Source organism: Syngnathoides biaculeatus, chromosome 4, assembly GCF_019802595.1.
Source record: "Syngnathoides biaculeatus isolate LvHL_M chromosome 4, ASM1980259v1, whole genome shotgun sequence".
NCBI classification, from domain to species: domain Eukaryota; kingdom Metazoa; phylum Chordata; class Actinopteri; order Syngnathiformes; family Syngnathidae; genus Syngnathoides; species Syngnathoides biaculeatus.
In genome coordinates, this window is record NC_084643.1 from 33,329,058 (window position 1) to 33,357,009 (window position 27,952).

At 42.2% G+C, this 27,952-nt stretch overlaps 3 protein-coding genes across 9 annotated transcripts in view; 1 reads left to right on the forward strand and 2 right to left on the reverse strand.

The window, feature by feature from the left end:
• Positions 1–409: 409 nt before the first annotated feature.
• Positions 410–10,283, reverse strand: slc2a8 (solute carrier family 2 member 8). Its single transcript, XM_061816248.1, has 11 exons — positions 10,132–10,283; positions 9,925–10,046; positions 9,004–9,166; positions 8,729–8,935; positions 7,893–7,992; positions 7,571–7,782; positions 3,989–4,138; positions 3,811–3,919; positions 3,523–3,654; positions 2,775–2,920; positions 410–1,329 (listed from the first exon to the last, which is right to left on the reverse strand). The coding sequence occupies exons 2-11, from the start codon at positions 10,023–10,025 to the stop codon at positions 1,183–1,185; spliced, it is 1,467 nt and encodes a 488-aa protein (XP_061672232.1). The 5' UTR covers positions 10,026–10,046; positions 10,132–10,283; the 3' UTR covers positions 410–1,182.
• A 104-nt stretch (positions 10,284–10,387) lies between these two features.
• The window catches only part of adamtsl2 (ADAMTS-like 2), a 45,036-nt gene continuing 27,471 nt past the window's right edge, over positions 10,388–27,952 (forward strand). The window contains exons 1-4 of one of the 7 annotated variants that reach the window (XM_061816241.1): positions 10,388–10,737; positions 16,473–16,610; positions 16,873–16,941; positions 23,088–23,262. The gene's annotated coding sequence lies outside the window, so the exon portion shown is untranslated. Of the gene's footprint in view, positions 10,738–16,472; positions 16,611–16,872; positions 16,942–22,974; positions 23,263–27,952 lie in introns of those variants that run through there. The other 6 variants (XM_061816244.1, XM_061816242.1, XM_061816238.1 and 3 more) reach the window with 6 other exon arrangements.
• On the reverse strand, positions 16,593–20,612 carry mymk (myomaker, myoblast fusion factor). Its single transcript, XM_061816250.1, has 6 exons — positions 20,478–20,612; positions 18,811–18,925; positions 18,058–18,206; positions 17,698–17,814; positions 17,477–17,617; positions 16,593–17,095 (listed from the first exon to the last, which is right to left on the reverse strand). Exons 1-6 carry the CDS (start codon positions 20,610–20,612, stop codon positions 16,820–16,822), a joined length of 933 nt encoding a protein of 310 aa, XP_061672234.1. The 3' UTR covers positions 16,593–16,819.

Sequence of the window (27,952 nt, forward strand, 5' to 3'; positions counted from 1 at the left end):
TTTTTGCAAAGTAAATTTGTATCCACGATCATCTGTTCCTCTCCTGGGACAAACACAAGTTGCTTCTTGTTTTTATGATGTTGTACAAAATATCATATATTTGTAATTAATGACAGATAGCACCATTTCAACTAGATTAGTTACGCCGTCGTCCATGTGTGGTTTGACTTTGAAATCTCACTTGACGTCATAGCGGAAACCTTAAATTTGAACAAAACGTACGCGATTTTTCCTTTTTTTAAAAAAAAAAAAAAGCGTTTCTTTGAATTTGTTACGAGCTCGTACGCTGCGTTTTGACAAATGCAGTGTAAAGTTGGTGATAAAAACAATTCGTTGATTTGGCATTTTTTGCCCGACATTAAAAATATTCAGTTAGTAAGTTTCACCTTAATTCGTTTTTATTGCAAAAAAAATAAATCTACGTACCTTCATACATACCAAGACTGATGAGGTAAAATACATTAAAGTGTAAATAATTAAAAAAAATCAGATTTATAACCATCAAAATTCAAAGGTATATGCAAAATGATTTTGCTATTTTTTTATATTTACACCAACAAATCAATTGACCAATTATATAATGAGATCGATTAATAAATGAGGGAAACATTTAAAGCAATGAATTTTAGGGTTAAAACAAATGAATAAAATTCTTGCAACAAATATTACAGGACTCTTGATTATATAAATGCTAGGTGGACCAGATTACAGAATTAATCAGGCTTCATATGCCCTATTTTGATTACAAAATAAAAATCCATAATATTAAATTATTTAATAAATCTTTTTTTTTTTTTTAAAGGGCTACACTTAAACTACCCCTGCTCTACATTGTTTAGAAACCACCACAGCAGCTGTGTGCAGTCTTGTTGGCTGTCATTGTCAATGTGGATTCTTTCCATCACACTTCAATCAAGTTACACATCTATTCCATGTAAAATACACAGTTGTATCATCTCAAAAGTTTTTAGATGCCTGAGATTTGATGTAGAAAACATTTAACCTTCATTTACAAAAAAAAAAAAAAAATTCATTCCAATGTGTCCCCAGTGCTGATCTCACATTGACTGATGTGCAGTAACTATGCTCCTTCATCCTAGTACTCAGAGACAAATGATCATGGGAACATTTTCATAGCTTTTTTTTTTTTTTTTTTTTTTTAAATGAAGCTTCTGGAAGCCATCATTGTCCCACTGTTCCCCGGAAGTTGGCCTCGATCTGCTCCAGGGTCCGACCTTTAGTTTCTGGCACAAAGCCGAAGGTGAATAGCACACTGAGGAGGCACATGCATGAGAAGAGCCAGAAGGTTCCTGCGCTGGTGAGGAGAGTCTAGAAGAGACCAGAGGAGCCAGTTACAAACTAGCTGACGAGGGAAATCAGATCCTGCAAAGTCTTCTCCAATGGCTTAAACACTATCAGAAGGACCGATCTAAGTTTACAAAATAAAGTGTCATATTTGTACCATGAAATTATCGCACTTTGTTCCCAACAATCTATCAGTTTAAGTGTTTGTCTCGGCAGCACTGCTTCCAGTAAGCGTATGTGGATGTTAGATTTTATTGTCCAATTAGATTTCAACCATCTACTGGCAAGCCATGTAATGATCTAAACAGCAAAGAAAGCAATGTGCAAACTAATAGACTGACAAGTTAACTGACTAGCCAAGATATGAATGAGAGTGGAAGTAGTTCACTAGCTAGATAATTAGCTAGCAAAGAAATGATCTTGCTAGTGAAAAAAGGAACAAGCGAGCAAATTGACAAAAAAAGCAAGCTACCAAGCAAAGAAATGCTGAAAAAACTTGCTAAAAAAATAAATGAACAAAATAAGTGGCAAAAATATTAACCAACTAAAGGCCACTTTATACTCCCGTGGTAGTGCAGTCGACAATGCCAGCATTACATCACGTGACCTAGACATTGCCCAGCACAGCGCCTCTCCGTAACTTTCCGCGCATGTGTCAAGAATACTTGCTGCGTGGAGAAAGCCGCCATAGTGACACCTCTGACTGGGAGAAGAACCACTGCACAATTTCAAAACTGCGTGCATGGGTCACGCTCGAGTGTAAAGGCCAACTACACACGGGAGACCCGCAGCAATGTCAGCATGGTCGTCGCCTGTGTCAGTATAAAGAGGCCTTAACTAGGGAAGAAGGTAGATGTGCACACTGGCTAGTGAGCTAACTGAATAACTAGTGAAGAAAGCAATGAGCAAAAGATTGGTGTGACAATCTAAAGCTAACACTAGCTAAGAAAGGAATATGCTATGGCCTGATTAACTCAAGATACATAATTATAGAACTAGTGAAGAAATTACTTGAAAAACTGGCTGGCTAATTGATTACTTGACAGATAAAGCAGAAAGCTAACAAACAAACTGCCTAGCTAGTTAGCTAACTAGTGAAGAAAGGATTAAGCATACAAACTGACTAACTTTTTAGCTAACTTGCAAAGGAAAAAGTAAAGTGAGTAACTCACAAGCCAATTAAATTGTGCAGAAAGAAATTAACAACAAATGGACTAACTAGCTAGATTACTAGGAAACTTACAAAAATAGCAAAGAGCTAGAAAGTGACTAACAAGAACTAACAAGTGAAGAAAGGAAAATTGAAACTATCCCATAATCAACTAAGTATCAAAGAAAAGAAATTAGACAGACTGGGACAGACAACTCACAACCAATTACATAAACACAAATCAACGAACAAATTTATGACAGTGTGCTTGGCGATGGTCAGAATGTTGGTAGTGATGAAAGTGTGTTGAGATTCTGACCATCATGTCCTGGAAGCTCTTAGTAACAATGAAGGCCATGCCCCAGTTGGTCAGCACACACACGGCGCTAGCGAAGCCACGAACTTTCACCGGGAAGATCTCAGACATCACCAACCACGGGATGGGACCCCAACCCAAGGCGAAGCCTAAACACACACACACACACGCACAAAACACAACCACACATTTCTTAGTCTTCAGGGATACCAAAACAAAAGAAGAAAAAAAAAAAAAAAAAAAAAAAAAAAAAATCACTTGCAAAAAGGGAATGAACGACCAACTAATTCACAAAATAAATAAAGGGTATGGAAGGTCCTCAATGCACCTTTTTGTTAATATTATACAGTTTTTATGCCGAATTCGAATCAGAAATCAGTTATGAGGGAAACATTTTTATTTTTCTATTATCGGCAAAAAAATGATCGCACATTGCTGGATTTGCCGAAAATAGACAAATACGAAGCGGAAACAGCCAAGTAGGAACGTGACGTCAGAACTGGTGACAGCATTGGAATATACTTATATGAACATGTTTTTTTGGTAAAAAGGTTATGCATTTTATGGTATAGTTGAATATATATATTTTCATCTAGATAAGATCATTTGCGTTACAAATTAGACATTCCATACACTTTGAATCAAACACTAACTAAAAACTGAATGACATTCACTGACCAGAAGCAATAGTAAGTCAAAAAACAAGGTACTAATGACTAGGGGGGGGAGTTGTATGGACTGCGCGTCTGACCGGTGATAAAGACAGCCATGCTGGAGAGGGCCAACCAGGCCATGTTGGCGTGATGTTCCTCTGGCGAGGAGCTCCGAGACATCAAGTAGAAATAAAGCCCAAATGCTGCCGTGCTTATCACCATGGCCACCCCTAAAAACACAGAACAACTGCAGCTGGGAGGAAAGTCACATATCTCTGCAAGTTGAAATTTTGCCCACTAAAGTCTGACTAGAATAAAGTCACGTGACTCGAGTACCCCAGAGGTGTAATGATGTCAGAAGTCCATCAACGTCCTGAGAAGCTCACCTGAAATGACGAGCAGCACTTTCCTTCCTGCCTTGTCCATGATAAGCGCCGCCACGCCAGTGAAGACCACCTGAACCGCACCCACCATCACTGAGGCCAGATCGCTCTCCTGAAGTACAACCACAACATAATCATTCACGTCTACACTACACACTTATGGGAGCTGAACTCATCGGACCTTGAAGTGCGCATGCTCAAAGATGTTCTGAGCGTAAAACATGACAGCGTTTATGCCCGACATCTGCTGGAAGACCATCAACATCACGCCGATGCCCAGCGGCTTGTACACACCTGCGTCCTTCAGGTCCGATAACTGGAAGCTGGAACCCTGTCGGAGATACAGTAGACAAATGAGTAACTAACTACTATAGAGAGCTAATTACACAGATAAACGCTGCAACTGTAGGAGATGGATTAGAATCTCTATGTGCATGAGCTCTACAGTGTTGAAATTCTCAGACCACACCACCCACGACAACCAGAACTCTTCCATTCCTGATGTTTTCTCTTTATGTGTGGGATCTGTGGCAGATAGAATTTCTTTTAAGAGTGGAAAACCTTTTGCATATACCAGGCTTTAGTCATATTGTGTGATGTGCTCCGATAATTTCACACATTCATTTTCACCACCAATCTAGAAATCTCAACATCTCAACTCATCACATGAACTCTCCAAAAACTGGTTAAAAAAAAAAAAAAAAAAAAATTCCAAATATGCATCTGGCATAAAAACATTTCAAATGAAGAATGCAACAAGCTAGTTGAGTCAATGGGTCGCCGGCTTGATGAAGGTATTGCAAGTAAGGGTTAAGCCACCAAATCTTAAATGTTATTATGTTAAGTTATTTTAATGTCTCTCCGTGCCCTGCAATTGGCTGGCAACCAGTTCAGGCTGTATCCCGCTTCCTGCCCGATGGCAGCTGGGATTGGCTCCAGCACTCCCGCAACCTCTGTGAGGCTAAGTGGCTCAGAAAATGGATATTCCAAAACATTTGCTCACTTTTAAAGTGTGTGGCTTCAAACAAAAGGTGCTCTGTGACTGAGTTGTTTACCACATCTAGATGTTAACACCAAGAAATGAAAGCTGGATTTCTGAACTTTTCATCTTTTTATGTAAAACACAAATGTCTTCACTATACAACAAAAACAAAGGAAGTGACATTGCCTTTCCAATGGAGCTCATGCACTTATGTCATAAACTCACATGACTTTTGTTTACCTTGCCATATTGCCGGTCAAGCTAAGCATTGCTCAATGCTAAGTCGGTTGGAGACAACACAGAAATATATCGTGTAGCACGACGCCCTGTCTTGTCCGATACCGTCAGACATTTAGAAGGTGAAAATAAATGACGGTACGTGGAAAAATTAGATAAACTCAGCATAGAAGACCCGTATTTAACGCCGAAATCGATGTTTTCGCTGACAAGAAATTGGACTGTCACTTCGCTTCCGCTGGTCTTGGACAACTGGATATACACATGGATCTGGTGAGTAAGTCGTTGAGATTTACACCGAAAAGTTTGAAAGCGTATAAAAGTCTGGACGCATATAAATACTTTGCTGGTGGATCTGTTCTCATCAAGAATAAATCCGACATATTGACGGTTTTGACGGCTCATGAACGTGGAAGCGTATTCGGCCACACATTAACCTTTGCCGGAATCCACCGATTCTTTCAGCTAGAATTCAATACAAATACCAATATTTAAATAAATGACCCCTGGTTTTACACAAACATTCATGAACTATGATTTAAAAAAAAATGAAAAAGAGGACAGAGTCGTCTCCATAGAACGTACATGGAAGCGATTGCAGTCACACTTAACCTCCGTAAACCTCTGCGAGAGCCTTTTTTTTTTTTTTTTTTTTTTAAACACGCACTGTTCTCAAATGAGCCAGCTTGGCATTATAAATACTTCTTGGTAATTTGAGATTGAGAAGAATAATTCCTACCTGAAATGAAGCGATCACTACACAGGCGTGTGTGTATTTTGCTTGGGCACCATCCATCATATTTAATTGTTGAAATCCATCGATATTTTCTGGTCTTTTCAGCTGGTATTCCATAGAATGATCTCTTTGAATATCTGTCTCGTCTATTGCGACAACCAATAGCACATCAGGTCTCGGGTATTGTAAATATTCTCCTCCAGTTGAATGTCTCCCACAATGTCGAGCAGCTCTGTTTGACCGGCAATATGGCACTGTGAAAATGGTGACGTTACGTGCACGAGCTCTATATCTTTGGAAGAAAGTACACTGTCACGTTCCCATGGTTGGACAAATAATTGCAAAATGACAGGAAATGGAAAATGTCCCACCATTTTTTGTTGTTCCCAGCAGAAGAAAGTGGGTGGGATGGGTGAGCTTAAATTTGCCTTCATCATGTTGACGTTTGTCGCGTTACCAGTGCACTTCATGTAAAATTGACATACCAAATCATTGATGTTAGAGAGCTCGCTGATTGCTGCGCTCATCTGGCTTCAGTCCAAAATATTCCCACAATGCCACTGAGGCATTAGGCTTTGGAACTAATTCAGTTTATGCAGCTCAACTTTCTGTTTAATTAGCTTTGAGAACACATTCCTTCTTTTCGTCTGCCTCAACGCTGTCCACACCCATCAGACTCACTGTGTGTATGTGTCCCGTGTGAGTCAATTCTCCCATAGCGGTGAGCATGTTGACTGAGAGGAGATGGGGATAAGTCGCGCGACAAAGTGTTGATATCAGATTCTGGTGGTATAATAAACTTGAGCAAAAATACTGTGGTATCACCGTATTTAGATTATAGCTCTAGAATCTATTAGTTTGACAAATGTGGTTAAGCAAAAACAAACATGTTCTATGTTAAGTTTAAATAAATTAATGGATGGATAGATCAATCAAAAATTAACAGTCAATCACAATGTCCCATCACTAGTGAGCTATTTTGACAACAGACCCACTGGTTACTCAACATGGTCCTTGGGGGAACCATGTTGGTGATCTGCTCTTACATAATGCTGCAAAAAATACATTACGTATGAAAACAAATGTTTAAAATTGAACTTTTCATTATTTTAGTATTTTATACACCAGGTGCCTTAAACTTTGAGGAGCTGTTTATTGTTTCTTCTGTCTGTCTTGGAATGATATGCTCTGTTTTTGAGAGAATTCTCTCTGAAGAAGCTGAATTTGCTGCTTTGCGCAGTCACTGTATGAGCAGCAGGTCAGAAACAGTTCCATTAACTGGCACCTTTGCTCAATGTTTTTTATTGAATTTTTCTTGTCAATGAAATGAAAATGTTTCTAGACTGTTCTCCTTTTCTTGCTGCTGTCACTCATTTCCTTATGTTTTTCTCCCCCTTCCGTTGCTCCTTATGCATGTGCATTGGACCCCGCCCCCACTATACTCAACTGGGAAGGAGAAAAAAAAAAAAAAAGGTAGCACACCTCTCCTCTTTAACATCAAAGCGGCTGATTGTTTAGCACATGACAGTCTGGTCTTGGCAAGCAGGAAACCATGTTGCACCCCTCCAAAATTAATTACCCAATTTTGTTAAAGGACAGTGAAGCAGTATTGAAACTTTACTAAACCGTGGAGTCAACATGATAATTGGCCCATTCCCAAAATAAACCCGCATGTAAATGTGAATTCATCCGGTCTGGAAAACTGGTATTTTATTTATCGAATCATAAGGTGATATAGTAATTACCACGAGAGGCCAATATATGTGTATTTGTGTGTTTGTCCCCCCTCACTCAAAACCTCAACCTGCCTGTTGGTCATAGGCGTCCTCTATGCGTGCACACTCCCATTCTACGGCTGCATGGGGCCCTCTCAGGAAGCGCAACGCCTCCTCAGCCTCGCGCCGCTTGCCCTGCGAAAGCAGGAAGCGCGGCGTCTCTGGCATGAAGCACATGGACGCAATCAGCAACGTGGGCGGCACGGCCCCGCACACTGCCAACCAACGCCAGTCCACAAACAGACCTGCAAGAGGCCACAATGACACAGTGTTATATTAAAGGAACACATGCACAATTATCTTCAGCTTTAAAACAACAGAGACTTGTGTGATTAGCCAATCAGCAGCCACGTACCAATCAGGTAGACCCCCATGATGCCGAACACCACCATCAGCTGCACGCAAGACCCCAGCATGCCTCGTACGCGCTCGTGAGCCATCTCTGAGATGTACAGCTGGCAAAAAAATAAAAAATAAAAATGCAAGATGGACATTGTGACAGGAAGTGGTTAACAAGTAGAAGGCCTTAATGATGAGTCAGGAGGCAAAAAAACAAGGATAGGCACATTTTGAGGAGTAAGGAGACAAAAAAAGGAGGAATGCAGCATAAATAAGAGAAGTCTGACAACAACAAAAAAAGTGAATGTCCGATAAAACTAAAAAGTAAAAGGTGAAAAGTGACAGTAATTTGGGGAAAGTGGTATAAGGAGCAGGGACCAAAAATGGAAGCTGGATAAATAGGAGTGAGGAAAAAAGTTACGAGGGGCGAGGAAACAGTGAGAGAGACTACAGAAAACCAAGTAAATAGGGAGTCAAGGAGGGAAGAGACAGGCAACAAAAGGCAAGCGGAGCAAAGCAAGAAGTTTAGCATAGCAAATGGGGAAAGAAAACAAGCCATATAACAAGGAGTGAAGAGGAAGGACAACGAAGGAGACATGAGGAAAGCAGCATTACAAGGAAAGAAGCAAAAGTGGGAGTCTGATAAAAGATTACAATGGGTAACTAAGCGAAAGATGAAAGTTAAGAGAGAAAAGCGGAACAACAAGAAAAGCAGCTTTACAAGGAGTCTGGGAAAAAAGGATACAAAAAATGAAGTCAAAAGGTGTAAAGAAGGAAGTATAACAAGGAATGAAGAGACAGAAAGCAAGGATCGAGGCATAAGACGGAAAGCGTTACAACAAGAAGTCTGACCGGCACGACGAGCGACGCGCCTCCGCTGGCGAGCCCCGTGAGCACACGTCCGGCGTAGAGCATCCACACATCTTGGGCGGCGATGATGACGGTGAAGCCAAAGACAAAGGGCAGCGAGCAGAACATGAGCATCAGTTTCCTGCCCACCTTGTCCACCAACCAGCCAGTCAGCAGGCCCCCCGCCGCCGCCCCCAGCGTCACCACAGACTGAAAGCGTGGACGAAAAATACAGCGCCACTGTGGGAAACAAAATAATCCCATCCTTCCCCTCTTACCCCAAACCAAGACGCCTGTGTGTCGTCCAGCCGCAGTCGGGGGTCCGAGCTCCCAGCGAGCTCCGGGATGGCGGGCGAGCTGTACCCCAGCACGAAGCCGAAGCTCATGGGTCCCAGCACGGACGCCAAGGTGGCCAAGTACAAATTTCTGTTACTCACTTTGCTGCAGAGGAAGGAAGAGGAGGCAAAGGGGCACGTTAATGATTAGCACTAACCAGGATAACTCAACTTGATTGCATTTAGCAAGTCATGAGGGGCCTTAATTAAATCATTCCTGTCAGCACACTTAAAAACAGATAAGTCACACGCGTCTGCTGGTCATCAATTCGTCACATACATTTATTCCCTATTCATCTCGGGTTTAAGCATCTGTGAATTATTATTTGAATTATTTTGACATGAATGATCACCATTTGAAGACTCTCACTGATGGTGTTGTGGTGCATTCGTCTCGACATCAGTGCTGGCAGCGTGGGAGGTATAATGCTGTGATTTGACTTCCCAGTAACATTTACCTCTTCACAAATATTTGTTCACCATACTTGAAAATAAAAGTGGACTAATTAGATTACCAAGGGCAACCTCATTTTCTACCATTAGTTTTCTACACTATTTAGTCATTACTTTATTTACATCCTTCTTAGCTGTAGTCGATTTTCCGATTACCTGGGAAATCTGTAATTTATTTGCAAATCATTCCATGTATTTTTTTTGGCAATAACTCGCAGTAGTTATTCTTTACGTAAAAACATAAAATTATTTCATATTTTTATTCAAAATAGGAACGCGTAACATCAAGACGTTTAGTTGAGAGGTATTTTCCTTTTCAATTATAATTTAATACAAACACAAAAGCTATTTTGATGACGTTAACACCGGTGTTGGTAAAAAAAAAAAATGTATTCAATTTGTGTTGCTTACCTTAGATACGCGTCCTGCTCGGACATGAGTGATTCACCAGTGATTTCGTCATCTCGACCCTCATCATTCAGCAGCCTCCGGCGTTCCTGCTGGATGTCCATCGTAAGTTTCCCCAGACCTTCCTGAAATATTCCACATTAGTAACATGAAGCATTGGCATTCACACACTAAAACGCTTAAAAACAATCAAGAATATGAAGTACATACGCCAATTTAATCAAAACGTAACAATGATGAGAGTGAAGACACGTGTGTGTCTAACATCTCGGCCCCGGTCGTTCTTTTCTTGACCCTCTTAATCAGGTTTGTTTCGTTAATGTTCCAGTCAGCTGACCTCCGTGTCTTTTATTTCCGGTTTGGCTTTTCAATGCAAATGAAGGAATCATAACAAACGGTCCAACTCAGCTTTGTTTGCGGTTATTGACAAATATTTTGTCATTTCAATTACAATTAAATCAAATATTTATGTTTAAAAGAAACATTTTAAAGTGGCAGTCTGGTTCTTACACTTTTCGAGTGGTGGTTAATTTTATTTTGGTAGTCATAACTATCGTTTCCGTTGCCAAATTTTGTTCTTGTTTGATTACAAGTTCTGCGTATTTTCTGTATAAAATTTAATATTTTTAGATTTTTATGTACATTTATCTTCCGTAGTTAGTGCCGTCCCGTTATTTTCAACAATAAAAGCCCCCAGTTCCGTAGACGATTTCATGGGGCTCCACAGGAGTGAGCGAGATCAAAATGTGAACGAAAGGGAATGTAACCTAATTTGTCAACATTATGGCTATTTTGGTGTGGATACATTAACCTAAGGTGAGCTCCAATTCAATTTGTTCAGCTTTTATGTTATATTAACACTGCTTGTGTAAGAATTCGATGCATGATTGGGTTAAGGCAACTATCGAGGAGTCAAGTGTCATTGGGATTCACACAAAGTTAAGCGACAGGACACGCCCTCCTCCAATTTTACTGGCTCCAGGACACGCGGTGCTGCACTATGATTGGCTGTTGCATCTCTGTAGACCAATCCTCACTTTTACACACCCTAAACCGGTTTATGATAAAACCGTATCCCGAAACCTAACACTTATTTTTTTTGATTCGGTACAATTGTGAAACATTTTTGGGACGCGCATTTCGCGACATCTGGATACCCTGCCCTTCGCTCGAAGTAGGAGCCAATCATGTTGTTGTGCGGCGTGTCCTTCCTAGAAACATACATGTGCACGAACGTGTTTATGACTCCACAGGGACGCGAAATTGTTGTGCTGCATTGTGTGTTAAATGTCTGTTTAGGTTTTACCTTACCATTTTAATATATTTTCATTTATTGTATTTATATATATACGTGTAACAAGAGAATTGGATTGTTGTTTTTTGTACATTATACTGTTCAATGTTCATTAATCAAATAAAAAACGGTTTAAATGAGCCACCAAACGTGCCTATGTGGCGGCCATGTTGGTAAGGGTGGTGTTCTTATTTAAGACAATGGACGTCGAAATTAATTCGTAACTGGGTCATTTTTCACCAACTTCCATGGCATTTACTTTTTCCCCCCAATACTAAAGCGCGTGCTACCTAAAAAAAAATATTTTTAAAAAACGTTTCGCTAAATTTTTACCTGTGAAATGTTATTCATGGGGTAGACGGTGGGTGGAGTCTTGGACAAACACACACAAAGTACCACTTTTAAAAATATTTGGTTCTCCAAGTCCAACCGGAATGGCCAACATTAAAATACAGTAGTGTCATAGTCAATGTTCATCAACAACAAGGTGGAGATTTTTCTCAAAAAGTACGTTTAGTATTATTATAAGACACTGTAACATACACAGTTTGCGCATAAACAGTGTTCTTAAAGGGCCAATGTGGTGAAATGCATGATTTTTAGTATGGGATTAATAAAAAAACGGCAGCCGACATGGACCCATGCGCTTTTTCACCACAAAGCATGCTTTTGACGTATACAGCTTTTTCTAACTCCCGCCATGAAAATCCTCTAGGGATTTGTTTTCGAGAAGAAGCAGGAAGTGACGTACATGGCAGGACCGCCCTCAAGTGGACTAGTTTGTTTCTGTTAGTTTTACCTCTGGGAAGGTAGCGCGTTGTTCCTTCGTGTTAGCCAAAATGCCGGCTCGTCTCATTGCTGAACATTGTTTGAACACTCGGGAGAATGGATTTACCCTTCCTAAGTTTGCAAGAGACCCGGTTTATCGTGAAAAATGGATTGCACGGGTGCAAAGGACGAGAACTTCGTGAGTTCCAAATGACAGTGTATACAGCTACCAAAAAAAAAATAATAGTGTGGGGTGGACCACGTAATCCATCTCTCATAATGTAGCAAAAGATCCGCGTACGTATGACAGGGGTGCTAAATGTGTCGATGTCAGTCAGACGGCTTCCGCGTCGGGGTCGCCCGCAAAGGCTGCCATGTCTGCTCGCCCACGAAGGCTGCCGTGACGGCTCGCCAGCAAAGGCTGCCGCATCGTGCCTCGCGGACGAGCATGGCTTCGGCCAGGGCGGCTCATACATACTCTCTGGGAGTCTGTCGCCGGCGCGACAGTAATTATGAGCCAGCCTGGCGGAAGCCGTACTCGTCCGCAAAGCATGACGCGGAGAGCCTTCGCTGGCTTCAGCGCCGCGTCCGCCGGTCACGGCTTTGGCTGGGATGACTCATCTTCGGCGCCCAGGTGACTTATCACGGTGCCGAGCTGGGCCGCTTTAAGGTGTTGTCATTGCACGTGGCTGAGTGCACCGTTGCCGACAGGGATGTTCATAGCCGCCGCTGTCGTTCGCGGTGAAAGACACCACCGATGGCAGCAGCGGTAAACAACTGTTTATGGCATACTCAGCCGCGAGCGACGAGAATGACGTAAAGCGGCCCAGCTCGGCACCGTGATCGTCACACCCGGGCCACGGCGTTGTGATCGCTTGCGGCTGAGTATGCCACATACTGTCATACTGTCGGGGAGTCTGTTGTTAGTTAGAAGTGATCCGCATATAATCTAAATATGGTAAATATGGAAATGATTGGATAATATTGCCCCGGACACTTGACTCGATTGTGAGACGTTCTCTTCTTCGAAAAGTGCTTCCGTGTCAGAAGGGGGCGTGTTCGTCTCCCTCTGTAGGGGCCACAGCGTGTTTTCAATGGCGAATGTCCGGGGTGACGTCACGGACAGTAAATGGAGCCAATATGTTGACCACTTGGATGTCGAATGACACTTTCGCAACTTTGCGTATGGATGACGTGCTCTCCGCTCATAATTAGTTTCTCGTGTAGACATTGAAGTGAATAATGTTGTATGTATTTTTCATTTCACTATCTATTTTAGAATGTTTATATTGATGACACTTGACCTTTAAATAAATGACAGTGTTCAATAAATTGTTGGACACATTTTTTTTAATCGTGTTAGTTTTACAGTGAACATCAAGCGTAATCCCAATAAACGACTCTAAGCAAGCAGTATTTAGTCTTAGTCTTTGCTCTTTTGTTTTCACAGTAACAACCTGTTGTTGTGATGACGTGGCTCTGTACACAGGGTCAGGGGTCGCTGAACAGAGGTTCTGGATTGGAGCCTGGATTGTACTGCACTACTGAGATTTTAGATCGACTCCAAAATAATCCCAATTTGTGTTTTTGCTGATATCAGATCGTTAACTGATTTCAAATATCGCATCAGAACACCGCTAAAACCAACAGGAGGCAGTGTCAAAAAAGGTCTGGTTGCTTAATACTCTTTCATGACCTGAATGTCTAGCGTAGTGAGTTTAACAAAATGACCGCTTGGTTTACTAATGAGACACATTTATACTGTAGTTAGTACTTGCATATGTACTGTAAGAATAAAATGAGCTTTCTTGTAAAAAAAAAAAAAAAAAAAAACAGTTAACTTAAAAACAAGTTACAGACCTATAATTCAATTGAGCTCCTGCCCCTTCTTGTTCTACGATGAAGTAGCGATGTGCGCTAATTAATTGGAATCACTTTTTTTGTCAGATGGCAAAAATGTGCAAATTTTGTATCTTGGTGAAAGAGTTCATACAGTGTTTTAGGAGTCTCACTCAGTATTAACCCATTAAAAGAAAAAAAAGATCAATCGTCCCTTTACACCGCTACCATAATTTGTTACTGAATTGGGTGGAGATGTCAATAGGAATAAAACAGACCTAAAAGTCTCAAGGACCCATGTGTGAAATTGAACAGGAACTCTGTCATTCATTTTGGTTTAAAGTGCCCATTCCAGGAATCAAACTTTGACAAATTTTGACTAGGTAATGGGCACACACGAGCCCATAATATTAATATGATTTGGTGTCAGTATTTTACAATTTCAAGAGCTGCGGAGTCTTCGCTTTAGGTTGATGTTCCTTTTTTAGTCAACAGGTTGCAGCAGAGACTAAAGTGGAGCCAGTGGAATTGAGTAACAGGAGCAAAAAAAATTACATTCTACAACTACAGAATGTGTATAGTCGTAGATACATTGTTCTATTAGGGCTATAATGAGCAAATGTAACCACCGTAGTACTAAGACCTTAAGGCTACTGGAACCTTTGGTAGAGCAACGTAACTACATTGTCTATGCTGTACTTAGTTCTGGGGTAATTCATCATGGCAATGGAAACCCCTGTACATTAATTTTACAGACCCATGACCATTTGGGCAGCGTTGAACATATTTTATTTTTTTTTCACTGTGGATTGTCAGTAGCACAGACATCCTCCACGGACCATCAATCGGCAGACTTTAGTGTAAGCCGACCTCGGTGTTAGCGGAACAAGTGAGTGCAGCGTGACGACCAGCTGCGCTAACAGTTGACGGCGGTGCGGCTGTTAGCTTCTGTCGTCTCGAGACGGAGAAAGTCCAGTGTCAACAAAAAGAAAGTCATCGTGTGTTCATGCTTGGAAAAGTGTTTCTGTTTTTTTTCTTTTACCACTAAATTATGGAAATAATACATCAGCAGTCATAAAAGGTTTCTATTAACTGCGGGGCAATGTTTTAGGTCACAGTTGGACATTGTTAATAGTTACACAAGTGTAAGAATAAGGAAGTCAATGTTAGTATCGAAACTTAAGAACCATTTAACAATTTAATTCACACTCAGTTCCGTTCAAGAAGTCTAAACTCAAGAACAATTTAACACTTTAATTAACATTCAGTTCCGGACAAGAAGTTATGTTGTGTGTGAAATAACGCTCATTTGAGTACGCATGTGCGATGCCTGTTAAATTGTGACTCATTTTTTTTGTTTCAAGTGAACCAGCGTTATTATTATTATTATTTTGTCTTGCTGTATACGCCAACCGCCATAACCAACATGAGCTCGCTGTGCTACCAGTCCAGCAGGGATGGTTTATAATTCGGGCGATATTGGCAGCCGCCCATGGCGGCATTCTGTGGCGAGGCGGCACTCCACCAACTCTGAGGTTCAGGCTTAAACTAACATGAAGGGAACGCACACATGGATGGAAATGTATATCCATCCATTTTCCATACCACTTATCCTCATAAGGCTCGTGGGAGTGCTGGAGCCAATCCCAGCTATCTTTGGGTGAGAAGCCGGGTACACCCTGAACTGGTTTCCAGCTATAGGCAATTTAGAAACTTCAGTGGGCCTAGCCCAGAGTGTATACTGTATAACCCAGACAAAATAGGGATCCTTTTAGTTAAAAATCAATATGTTATATGTCCGTTTCTGGGCGGGTATTTTCCTGGTCTTCTTTTACCTTTTCTTGTGTGTGTGTGTGTGTGTGTGTGTGTGTGTGTTTGTATCCTCGCATGGGCAGAAGAAGGTTATGTAAATGTAGATATGAAGGAGGCCTCGGGGAGTAGATAGGGTTACAAAGGTAATGTCGTTTTCAGGAAGGTACCTTGATTTACGAGGAGCAAAATGACACGGTTTGCCAAAAACGACAATCTGTCAAAATGATGAGTCAGGTTGTGAGGTGTGTTTGCTCATGTGTGCCACTTTAGCCCAAGACCGATCTATCAACCACTTGAAAAGTGGATGATGGGTCCTGTCAAAAAAAAAAGTGTCAAAAAAACATTTTTTTTTAAATCTGAACGGGACACACCAAACTCTTCTGACAGTGCTGATGTAATGTCACACATTGATTGCACACATAGGCAAACACACTTGAGACCACACACACACACCTAAAACCATACAAAAATCTCACATACTGTACAAGCACACAAAGAAACACACTCCACTAAAAGTGACTGGCGAGGCAGCGAGGGGAACAAAGATGTCCAAAATGTATAAATTGTCTGCAGTGAAATGTTCCTCTCGAGATACGGACAGACGGCCAAACGTCAGCCCACCCGTTCATCCATCTGTCTGTCTGATGGGCGGACTTCCTCTCGAAGAAAGGACGCGGGCGGTGGCGTCTGCGTGCGCCAAGACTCTTGATTAGTTCTGGACGCCGACCATCTTGTCTGCCTGGCCCGGCACCGGTGTGTGTGTGTGTGTGTGTGTGTGCATGTTTTTGTTTTATCACTCTGTTAAATGTGAAATTTCTGCTCTTTTATGCTTCTTGAGGGACCTTTTGGAATTTTTACCGCCTTGGAGCGCTAATGAGAAGGCCGCGACGTTGCCGCCTCTGCTGCTGTGCGCACGTCACCTGCCCATGAAACAGACGCTGAGGCCTCCTGCCCTCGCCTTCACCTTTCCCAAATAGTGAGCCTGCACTTGAATGTGTGCTTTTGTCAGTTTGTTTCTGTTCCTTTTCATGTTTGTGTGTATTTATGTTTTTGCATGTCTTTGTATGTGTTCTTCATCACTATTTCGTGGTCCTGATCGTTGCCTTTCCTTGCTGCACCTTAAAATTTCCAACAGCTGAACACAAACCTGAACCCAGCGTCCCTTCCTCGTTCTGCGTTCCTTCCTCACTTCCATCCATTCATCTCCTTGAGTTTGCTGATACTGGTGCCTTTGACAGGTGTGGAGGGCGGAGTCGAGAATAGGGGCAACGTGGGGGTCTCCTTGGAAGCAGTGAAGGCGTTCAAAAGTGAGCGGCATGCCGACATCTTCTTCTTCTTCTCCTTCTCTAGCGTGTCTTTCTCTTTGGGTCTGTTTTTCTTCTCTGACGTGGCTTTCTTCTCCGACATATCTTTTTTCTCCGGCGTTTCTTTCTTCTCCTTGTAGGATCCCGGAGACATGCTCTGTGGATGTGGGGCGAGACACAGACTGTATGTAAGGGTGAGCAAAGTCAGGGTCAGGAGGAGGTGAGGATAAAGAGGAGGGAAGCCAGGAGCAAGTGCAGGAGTTGAGGAGGAGGATGAGTGAATGAGGAATAATTATGGGAGAATGAAGAAAAGGAGAGGTAAAGAGGAAGCGAGTCAGGAGAAGGAAGAGGAGGAAATGAGGACATTCAGGGCTACGGCAATAAACTTGAGCTCTCTGAATAAGTACATTCACAAGCAGTGAATAATTGGGGGAACACTGTGGTACATTTCAGATTCATCCTAAAATTTCACACGAGATCCCAATCAGCACCCCTAACCTTTTGTGAGCCGGGTATAGTGTAAAATGTAGTCACATACGCAACAGCAGAGCGTCCAGCAGCTGAGCTTAGCAGCGCTGCGGCCCGAGCCGGCGTAGCGGTTCTTCTTGGGCAGCAGGAGGACGAAGGACACAGACAGTGACAGGTGGTAGAAGCTGTGTACATAGGCGTAGTCCCACTCCTAACACACACATGGGGTTTTTATACACACGTGTCTTAATGGGAGGACATGAGATGGCTGGCGGCGTGCAGATAGCGAACCTCGAAGTAGAAGCGCAGCATGAGTGCCAAGGCGCCGAAACAGCAGCCAGGACCGACCTGCTGGGTGTAAACGCGCTTGTCAGGGTACACGGCACGCAGCTCCTTCATTTTCTGAAGCTGAGAGGAGGAAGAGAAGAGGGTCAGCAGGTAGTGAAAGAGGTGAGGAAGTGGAGGCGGCAAGGAGATGATTATGAGGAGAAGGAAGAGGAGAGGGTTTTTAAGAGGAAATGTTAGAGTGATGATTAAGTAGAGGAGGTGCTGAGGAAGAAGTTGAGGTCACTGGTAAAATTAAGAGGAAGTGGGTTTATCTTGTACTGGTTGTGCTGGTTGTCCTGATTGCGTTGTGAAAATGGGACTCACCCATTTGATGGTGATGATGAAGACGGCCGATCCGATGGGACCCGAGTAGATCCCGTATCCCCAGCGGTCCTGGTAGATCCGGACTGCGATGCTCAGAACTCCAAACATGGTCATGCTGGAACGCTGAGGCTCCTCAAAGTCGCCCAGCGCTGAGCACACAAGCAAAGTCTGCTTCCAAATCCAACTACAAGTCTACTCAAAAGTCTACTAAAGAGTCGACTGATAGGTTCTCTCACAAATCCACAAGTTTATTAAGAAGTCTACTTAAATGTCCACTTTCAATTTTATTTTGCATACAAGGTTCCTGGGAGATACCCTTGGGCGTCCCATCACAAGTCCAATTAGAAATCCACTTGAATTTCCACTCAAAAGTCTTCCGAGAACCCCGTACATGTCTACTCAAGAAGTCCACTTCTATAATTCTATCCATCCATCCATTTTCTTAGCCGTTTATCCTCACAAGGGTCACGGGAGTGCTGGAGCCTATCCCAGCTGTCAACGGACAGGAGGCAGGGTACCCTGAATTGGTTGCCAGCCAATCGCAGTATATAATTCTACTTAGAAGTCAATCTACAAGTCCATTTACAAGTCAACTTAGTTTAGAACCACCTGTAAGTCCACTAGGAAGTCCACTTGTAAGTCCACCTAGAACTTGCCACCCGCCATATGGTCAAGTGTAGCCATTTGACCCTCGTATAGGACTACAAATACCATCATCTAGAGAAAGTGGATAGGTACTGTGGTTGGACTCACCAATGAGTGTGACCCACATGGACAGCGCTGTGCCGTACACACTGAAGTATTCCAAGATGTCGTACTTCATGAAGCACAGGATGGCGAGGCCTGGGCCATCGCAGGCATGATAGATCTACACGCAACAACAAATAAAACATATTCTCCTCAGATCCACATGGCAGTCAAGACATGACGAGGGATTTTTTTTTTATTGTGGTCACATTATTGATGTCACGTGTGCACGAACGATAATAGGTATCCATGATATATGAATTCATCCAGCCATCCATTTTCTGTACCGCTTATTCTCACTCGGGTTGCAGACGCTCAAGCCTATCCTAGGTATTTTCGGGGGAGAGGCGGGCGGGGTACACCCTGAGATGGTCGCCGCCCAAACACAGGCCACATAGAAACAAACAACCGTTCATGGTTACATTCACACCTCAGGGCAATTTAGAGTTTTCACTCAACCTACCACACATCTTCTTGGGATGTGGGAGGAAACTGGAGTACCCGAAGAAAATCCACGTAGGCATGGAGAGAATAACGGAAACTCTACACGAGCAGGGATGGGATTTGTACCCCAGTCCTCAGAACTAACTAACTAACTAACTAACTAACTAACTAACTAACTAACTAACTAACTAACTAACTAACTAACTAACTACTACTAACTAACTACTAACTAACTACTACTAACTAACTAACTAACGTGATGCCAATATACCAATTGTGGCCACAAATGGGGTAAATCTGTATGAAGTAGTAACTTGTAGCCACGACATACTAATTTGGGCCACAAAATACTACATTGTGGCCACAAATTAGCATGTCATGGCTACAATGAATATTAGCATTAGCATTTAGTGCACACCTCATAACTAGCTCATGGCCACAGTTTAGTGTTTCGTGGTGACAAATTAGCATTTTGTGTCCACGTGACATTAATTTTCTATTCACGAATTACTCTTTTTGGGACCAAAATCATTTAACCACCATTCAATATCTCTTACATCTCTAACGCTAACATCTATCATCTGTTATAAGGAATTCTTTACAATTAATTGAATGACTTTTGTTCTTCATTCTTGTTAGTTTGTTCTTCTTGTTGTTACATACTTGACCATTATTTTGAAAATTTTGTCATTTGTAGCCACAAAAAAACATCCATCCATCCACTTTCTTAGCCACTTATCCTCACAAGGGTCATGGGGAGTGCTGGAGCCTATCCCAGCTGTCAACGGGCAGGAGGCGGGGTACACCCTGAACTGGTCGTCAGCCAATCCCAGGGCACATCGAGACAGACAACAGCTGCACACACAATCACACCTCGGGACAATTTAGAGTGTCCAATTAATGTTGCATGTTTTTGGGATGTGGGAGGAAACCGGAGTGCCCGGAGAAAACCCATGCAGACATGCAAACTCCACATAGGCGGGGCCGGGATTGATCCCGGGACCTCAGAACTGTGAGGCCAACGCTTTACCAGCTGATCCACCGTGTCACTCAAATAAACATGTTCTATCTAAAAAAATATTTAGTAGGCAAAGTACTTAAATAGGTACAACTCACTTTGTACCTATTTTATGGCCACAAATGAGCCTTTTCTGTACACATTACATCTATAGTGTACCCAGGGTGGTCAGGGTAGTGGGGGGTAATCCAATGAGAGGATCTAGTCTCACCGCACTGAAGAACATGGTGAAGAAGTAGACCATGGCCTCCATATGGAAGCCTCGCTTGGCGGCCACGCTGGCGGCAGGCAGGAACACCACACTGCTGACGGTGGGCAGCAGCATCTTGGCAATGTAGGCGCCCATTTCGGTGATGAAGATGAAAAAGTATGTCTTCCACAAGATCCCGGGAGAACGTGTGTGTGTGTGCGTGTGTGTGTGAGGATCAGCAGCAGGAAAGGGAGCTGGCCAGTTGTCCTCTATGCAGCTTTAAAACCCTGAATGTCCACTGGGCGTGTGCGGAGAGCATGAGAACCCAATGGGCGCGTAGTCATCGCGGGGCAGCTGTTTGCACACCAGCCGTGCATTGTGGGATGCCAACCAAACATTTGCTCCTCCGCGTGTTAGCTTCAGTGCTATCAGTAGTCCTGATAATAACGTGTAAAGAGGAAAGAAAATAGATTCCTGAGCACAAAATATAATGTGAATGAAAGTATTAAATTATAATCTGTTCATAATAACACTTTAAGTATATAGTCATCATAATAATTAACGTCAAAATAATTAACGTGCACTGAAAATAATGTTAAAAGTCAAATAACTTTCCCATAGTAATGTTAACATATGCACAAAAAGTGTGAATAATATTAATTAATGATCAGATATCAGGCGGCACGGTGGATCAGCTGGTAAAGCTTTGTTTCTTTCTAAGCGTTTCCCCGTCTAAAGTTGTATCACATGTTTTTTCTATTTTTTATAATAAGTTCCACTAATGTGGCACAGTGGCTCAGCTGGAAAGTGTTGTCCTCACAGTTCTCAGGTCCCAGGTTCAATCCTCGACCCTTCTATGTGGAGTTTGTGTGTTCACCCCGTCCCTGCGTGGGTTTCCTCCGGGCACTCCGGTTTCCTCCCACATTCCAAAAACATGCAATATTAATTGGACACTCTAAATTGTCCCGAGGTGTGATTGTGTGTGCAGCTGTTGTCTGTCTCAATGTGCCCTGGGATTGGCTGGCGACCAGTTCAGGGTGTACCCCGCTTTCTGACCGTTGACAGCTGGGATAGGCTCCAGCACTCCCGCGACCCTCGTGAGGATGATCGGCTAAGAAAAGGGATGGATGGATGGATGGATGGATGGATGGATGGATGGATGGACTCCCCATAACCCTCGTGAGGAAAAGCGGTGAAGGATGGATCAGATAACATTAATGTTATTAGTATTGTTAATGAGTGCACTAAAGATAGTATTTATAAAATAATAAATTATTGGTTAACAATAAATTATTAATTAATGTAAATAAAATAATATGTACCAAAGGAATGTTTTTGTGTTCACACAGAGTAAGGTAAATATACGTGGTGTAAATTTTGCGTTCACAGAAAAAAAAATGTTCGTCATATTTATTTTTCATTTGCATATTTATGTGTATCAAATATGTCCGTCACATCTCTGGGAGGTGGTCCGCGGAAATAACACCCACATTTATTCCTGTGTGGAGCTTCAAATTCTCCACATGCTTCTTTCAATTTTTTTTTTTTTTTTAGTGAAGATGTCAAAGTCGATCACAAAAATGATGCCCGGATGTGTATCCTCTTCCAGGAGGTTTAACAGCCTCTTTCCTCTCGGCGACCAACACGCGTCCCTGGAAAAAGTGTCTGGGTCTGCGTCGTACGTCTTTTTGCCGTACGTCCCGCCGACAGACAGACAGACGAATGGCCGCGATGATGATGATAAACGACGGTGTGTCACTCTGTGGAAGCTTTATGGACGGTGCTGGGATGTTTTATGTCCAGCGGGACGAGACAGACGGAACACCGGGCCAAGTGTCTCCAGACCAAGACCCAGACCCTTTTTTTTTTTATCCGTCACTTCCAGTGCGGAGGCAGATTTATAGCCGACGCTTTGGAAAACAAAACAAAATACAACAAAACAACAAAACTGTTCCATCCTGTGGAGCAAACACACTCCCTGGACACATCATTTTGTGTACCTGAGACAGACTCCACACGACTGCTCTGGGATAATATTCTCATATTGCAGCGAAATAAGACAACCAAACCACACCGCTAAGGTCCAGTTGAAATAATGGAAAAAAACTTTGCATCCGAACTTCTTATAGGTTCTTCCATATCGTCCATTGTACATTCTACCAGATGTTTCACAGCAGGTTCTATAAGAGATTCAACCAGAGGATTTATTTGAGGCTCTTATAGATTCTCCCATATGTTCCGTTTTTAAGTTCTGCCAGGTATTACTATAGGTTCTATGAGACGTTCCATCAGACTTTCTATTAGAAGGTCTTTAAAGTGTCTCCTGTAGGTTCCATTCTAAGTGCTAATAGATGAGAGAGATTTTTTGTTATGTTTCCATATGTTCTAGCACAGGTTTTACCATCGGTTCAGTGACAGGTTCCCCAACAGTTTTTTTAGAGGTTCTTTTTACATTCCATACTTTCTACCAAAGGGTTTACAGCAAGTTCCATGTGTGTATGTGTGTGTCATGTTTGCGTGCTTGTGTTTATAAGTGGCTTTGTACACGTCTACTGCCCCGCCTGTGTATGTGCAGGTTATTTTCTGCATGCGTTTGTTCCTGCGACGTTGACAGTTGTCGAACTCTCTCAGCTGTTGCACCTCCTTAGGGATTCTCTGGAAAGTGAGAACGTCCTCCCTCGAACCTTCACTCGGAAATCTTCCTCCCCACGTCACAGCGTTTCCTGTCATGTAACCAGCCGCCCACGCCCAATGCTCGCCACTGAAAGGAGACACACAACAGACACTGGGGCATCACAACAGCGCTGTAAGTGAACAATTTGTGTGTGAAAGCGAGAGCGATGCGAGTTGCAGTTTCTCTCAGAGGGCCGTTGTGACTGTCAAATCACATAAATATTGAATCAATACCTTTTATTAATTTCATAGACAACAAATGACGAGTTTTGACCTCAAAAGTCAAAGGTAATACTTTGTAAGCGTTGTCCAAGGTACTGTACTGCAAAAAGGGGTTTTATTAACAAAAACACAATGGCAAATATTTATTTCATACGACAAGTTCATTTTTTTATTGTATAGATTTTAGATGGAATCATTGCAGTTCAAGCACATGATTTGCTTTCGCGGACAACAAAAAATGATGTGGCAGGCCAGGTATGGCCCCGGGGGCACGAGTTTTACACCTGTGGTTGAGACGTTTTATAAGAGGTTCCTTCATACTGAATTTATCAGAAATGCTACCAAATATGTTATTACAGGTTCTTTAATTGGTTCTACCATAGGTTACATCAAAAGTTGGAGTAGAGATGTAATTAGGGGTTTATTAGACCTTCCTCTAGAGATTTTAGAGGAGGTTCTGCCATTCGATACATGAGATATTCCATTAGACATTATATTGGACGTTCTTTCTAAGCGTTTCCCCGTCTAAAGTTGTACCACATGTTTTTTCTATTTTTTTTATAATTAGTTCCACTAATGTGGAACAGTGGCTCAGCTGGAAAGTGTTGTCCTCACAGTTCTGAGGTCCCGGGTTCAATCGCGGACCTGTCTGTGTGGAGTTTGCATGTTCTCCCCCTGCCTGTGTGGGTGTCCTCCGGGCACTCCGGTTTCCTCCCACATCCCCAAAACATGCAACATTAATTGGACACTCTAAATTGCACCTAGGTGTGAGTGTGAATGCGGCTTTTTGTCTTGATGTGCCCTGCGATTGGGTGGCAACCAGTTTAGGGTATACCCTGCCTACTGCGCGTTGACAGCTGGGATAGGTTCCAGCACTCCCGTGACCCTTGTGAGGATAATCGGCTAAGAAAATGGATGGATGGATGATGGATGGATGGATGGATGGATGGATGGATGGATGGATGGATAGGTTCCACTACTGGTACTACACGTGGAGTGCAAGCAGGATCTATATGGGGTTATTTCACAAGGTTTACTCCGGGTTCCTTCAGAGGTTCTACCCAGAGCTTCCATTTAAGCTTCTATTAGAGAATCTGCCACAGGTTACCGGTATGTTGGTACCATTTGATGTTCTATCAGTCACTTTATTAGAAATTTTTCATCGGTCCACCATTCTGTTCCACTAGAATCCACACCAATGGCTTTTAAAGCATGTTACACCATAGGTTCCCTTAGATGTTCCACCACACATTTTATTTGAATTGTGGGATCTTGCTGCGCTTTCATTATGGGTGCTTTCACCGGTTGCACCGTACGTTGCATTACAAGTTCTACCATGTTTTTTTTTTAGGAGGTTCAATCATGTGTTCCACTTGCAGTTCCGCGAGAGGTTTTGTTTTTGGCTCCACCAACCATTTTATTAAAAGTTGTTATAGAGGATCTCATTCCATTAAAGGTTTTACAGCATTTTCTATCAAAGGTTCTTCTAGGGGTTCCATTAGATATTGTTTCAAAGGTTCTAAACCAAGTTCTACAAAATGTGCTACTACTGAAGGTCACACTTTTCATTGTAAAAGTGTGGTATCGAAGTTGTACTAGAATACAACTGTGTGCTGTCAGTGTGCTGAGAGCGTAAACATGGAGAGCCTTCATCAGATGGACCCACAGCCCTTAACCTCAGGTGAACCCTCACTTGTGGAAGTGAGGTGTCAAGGGGTCAGAGGGTTTCGGAATGTGAGAGCAAGAGACCCGGCAGTGAAACCAGCTGCTTGCAAAGTCATTCTACGATATTTAGGATGTTAGCATGAGCGCCTGCATCAAGAATAACTGTGTTGTGAAGTGGACTTGGATGACGTCGTCGGGGAAAGCGGGAGACTCTGACCAGGTCCCGTTTAAGAGGAGCCGGCCCGTCCCCCGTCACGGTAATTCCGTGCTTTGTCAGAGAAATGAAAAGAAGTACTCACGTCTGTGAGGAGGGGCTGAAATGTGAGCAGACTCCGCTCGTCACCTCCGGACCAGGCAGTCTAAACACGCTGTGAGAACGGAACGTAGCGCAGACTTCCTGGACGCATCTGAGAAAACACTGAGCTTCCTCCCCATTCCCCGACGTGCAGCAGGCACCTTTCAACCCCCACCGGGCCTTCTTCCCACAACAGGTCCCAATCCTTCTGTTTCAGCCAGGTTCTACTACAGAGGTTTTACCAGCACTGCCATAAATTGTGCTAAATTAGAAGTTCTGGAAGAGTTCCACCGCTATATATTTTTTAAAAGAAATGTTCTACCTGCAAATTTATGAAATTTTCTATCTGAGGTTCTAAATGTTCCAGCAGTGATCCACGATATATAGAGGTTGAAGAAGAGGTTCTACTCGTAGTATCATGTGTTTTAACAGAGCTTCTAGGACACGTTCTACCGACTGTATTGTATAATGTCATTGCAGAGGTTCTTGAAGTTCTTCCGGGAGTTCTGTAACGTTCTACCAGCTGATATGAAATCTAATAAAGCATGAGTTGCACAAAATGTTTTAGAAGTTCTACCAGCACCTTTAAAAGATGTTAAGCAGATAATCCAGAAAACGTTCTACCAGCACTAACACAAGATGTTCTAGAAGTGCTAGCAAAGGTTTCATAAAACCCAACAGTAATATTTAAATAAGTGTTCATTTTGACAGCAAGTTTTGATTTTGTTTTATTCAGTCTTTCGACTAAAAGTTAAGTTTAGTACATTTAACATTGATTTTAGAAATGTTTTCACATATTTATGCACGTACAACTTTAATTGAACTTTGATGTGCAATAATTTTGGGGGGAATAATTTACAGTTTAGTTGTCCATATTCAAGCACAGTGCTAATCTTCACATCATGCATGCATGTTACAGTGGTTAAGAATATTAAACATAGCTAAGGATGATAACTGATGCTATGTTTTTGAACAGCACTTGGGCCTAGTACACTTCTGTATTTTAATGTTGGTCATAATGATGGTACTTGTAGACAAAGTATTTTTATAGGTGGTACTTGTAATAAAATGTTTTGGAACCACTGACCAATATGAAATGAAAATGCCATGATTGTGTGAGGGACCACGAAGGCATGGATGATTCCAACCTACTGTATGTGGATCAAATTTAAAAAAGTTGTAAAATCAGTAGTGCCATGAGTGCAAAAATAAATATAATCCTACCAATTTTGTATTTTCTAAATCATTGAAACTGAAGTATTGACTTAAGGCTCTGGCACTGTGACATTTCAATGTCTTGGACAACAACACGTGCAATGTTGCGTGGATATCATAAGGCACCTATTGCTGCTCTGAGGCACAAATGCTTTTAGGGTCGCCTTTTCCACATCAGCTTTATTTTCAAAGTCCAAATATGCACTTTCTAATGTATTTTTGGCTTTTTGGTTTCAGCCATAACAGTCTTCTAAGGAAAACTGTACAATGTGGTCCGCGACAAAAATAAGATTGACATCCCTCGATTGATGGATGGAAATCAGATGCTACAGCGAACTCAAAAATGTATTTCTGTGCCTTAGCAAAAACAGAAAAAGATGCTTGGATGAAGCTTGCTTTCAAATAAAATTATGTATTTGAGTCCCTGTATTTATGAAATTAAAGCTAAATTATCCATCTATAGGGACACAAAAATGCAAACCAAAACGCCTGTCTCCTTCTGCTATGTCACCATTTTACTGCAAGGAGTCAGCTGGGAACCTAAACAAAAACACGACATCCGTTTTTCACACCGCTTATCAACACAACGGTCACGGGAGTGCCAGAGCCCATCCCTGCTAACACCGGGAGAAAGGCAGACTACACCCTGAATTGGTCGCCAGTCAGACACAAGTCACCTTCCGACACTATCACTGCGTGGGAATTGATTTCACACGGCCCGCACCAAAGTCGGGCGTGTGTACCACTGCACAATCAGTCACCTAAAAACAGGACAATGTCACTTGGTGTAAAATATACATTTGAGTACCGTAATAGCCAATTAAAATATTTATTCTACCTGGTTTATGTGATTTTAAATCTTGAACCTCGGATCACAGCCTCAGTACATCAGAGCTCTTGATCAGATCAGATGTTCAGATGGTGACGACGTCACCATCTGAACACCTGATCGTACGCTGTCCTCCCTGAGGCTATGTGAGTGATGTTTGTTTTTAATATTGTTGCACATTAAACATTGAATTTTCTTTAGAAAGCTTTCTTTTATTTGATTTATCCATGATTTACCTAATGGGGGTTGAATAGCTTAATAAAGCTTGGCACTGGGTAAAGGTGATTGTAATGCATATATTGAGCAACAAAATGTATTTATTTATTTATTTATTTCACCAGATCACCATGATCTTCAAAGTTTGAGTCCCATTTAAAAAATGTGATAATGAAAATGAAAAAAAAAATGAATTCTCATTATTTGTTTGGCAAAGCACAGCACAGCAGGAGGATGAAAGTGCCACAAGTGGCTCTGGAGCCATGGCTTGCCTACCGCTATCCTGGAAGACGTTCTACCTGCGTTTCTGCAGTTCTCCCAACTCATAGAATATCTGATAGAGCATTAGTCTGGCAATATGTTTTAACATTGCCATGCAAT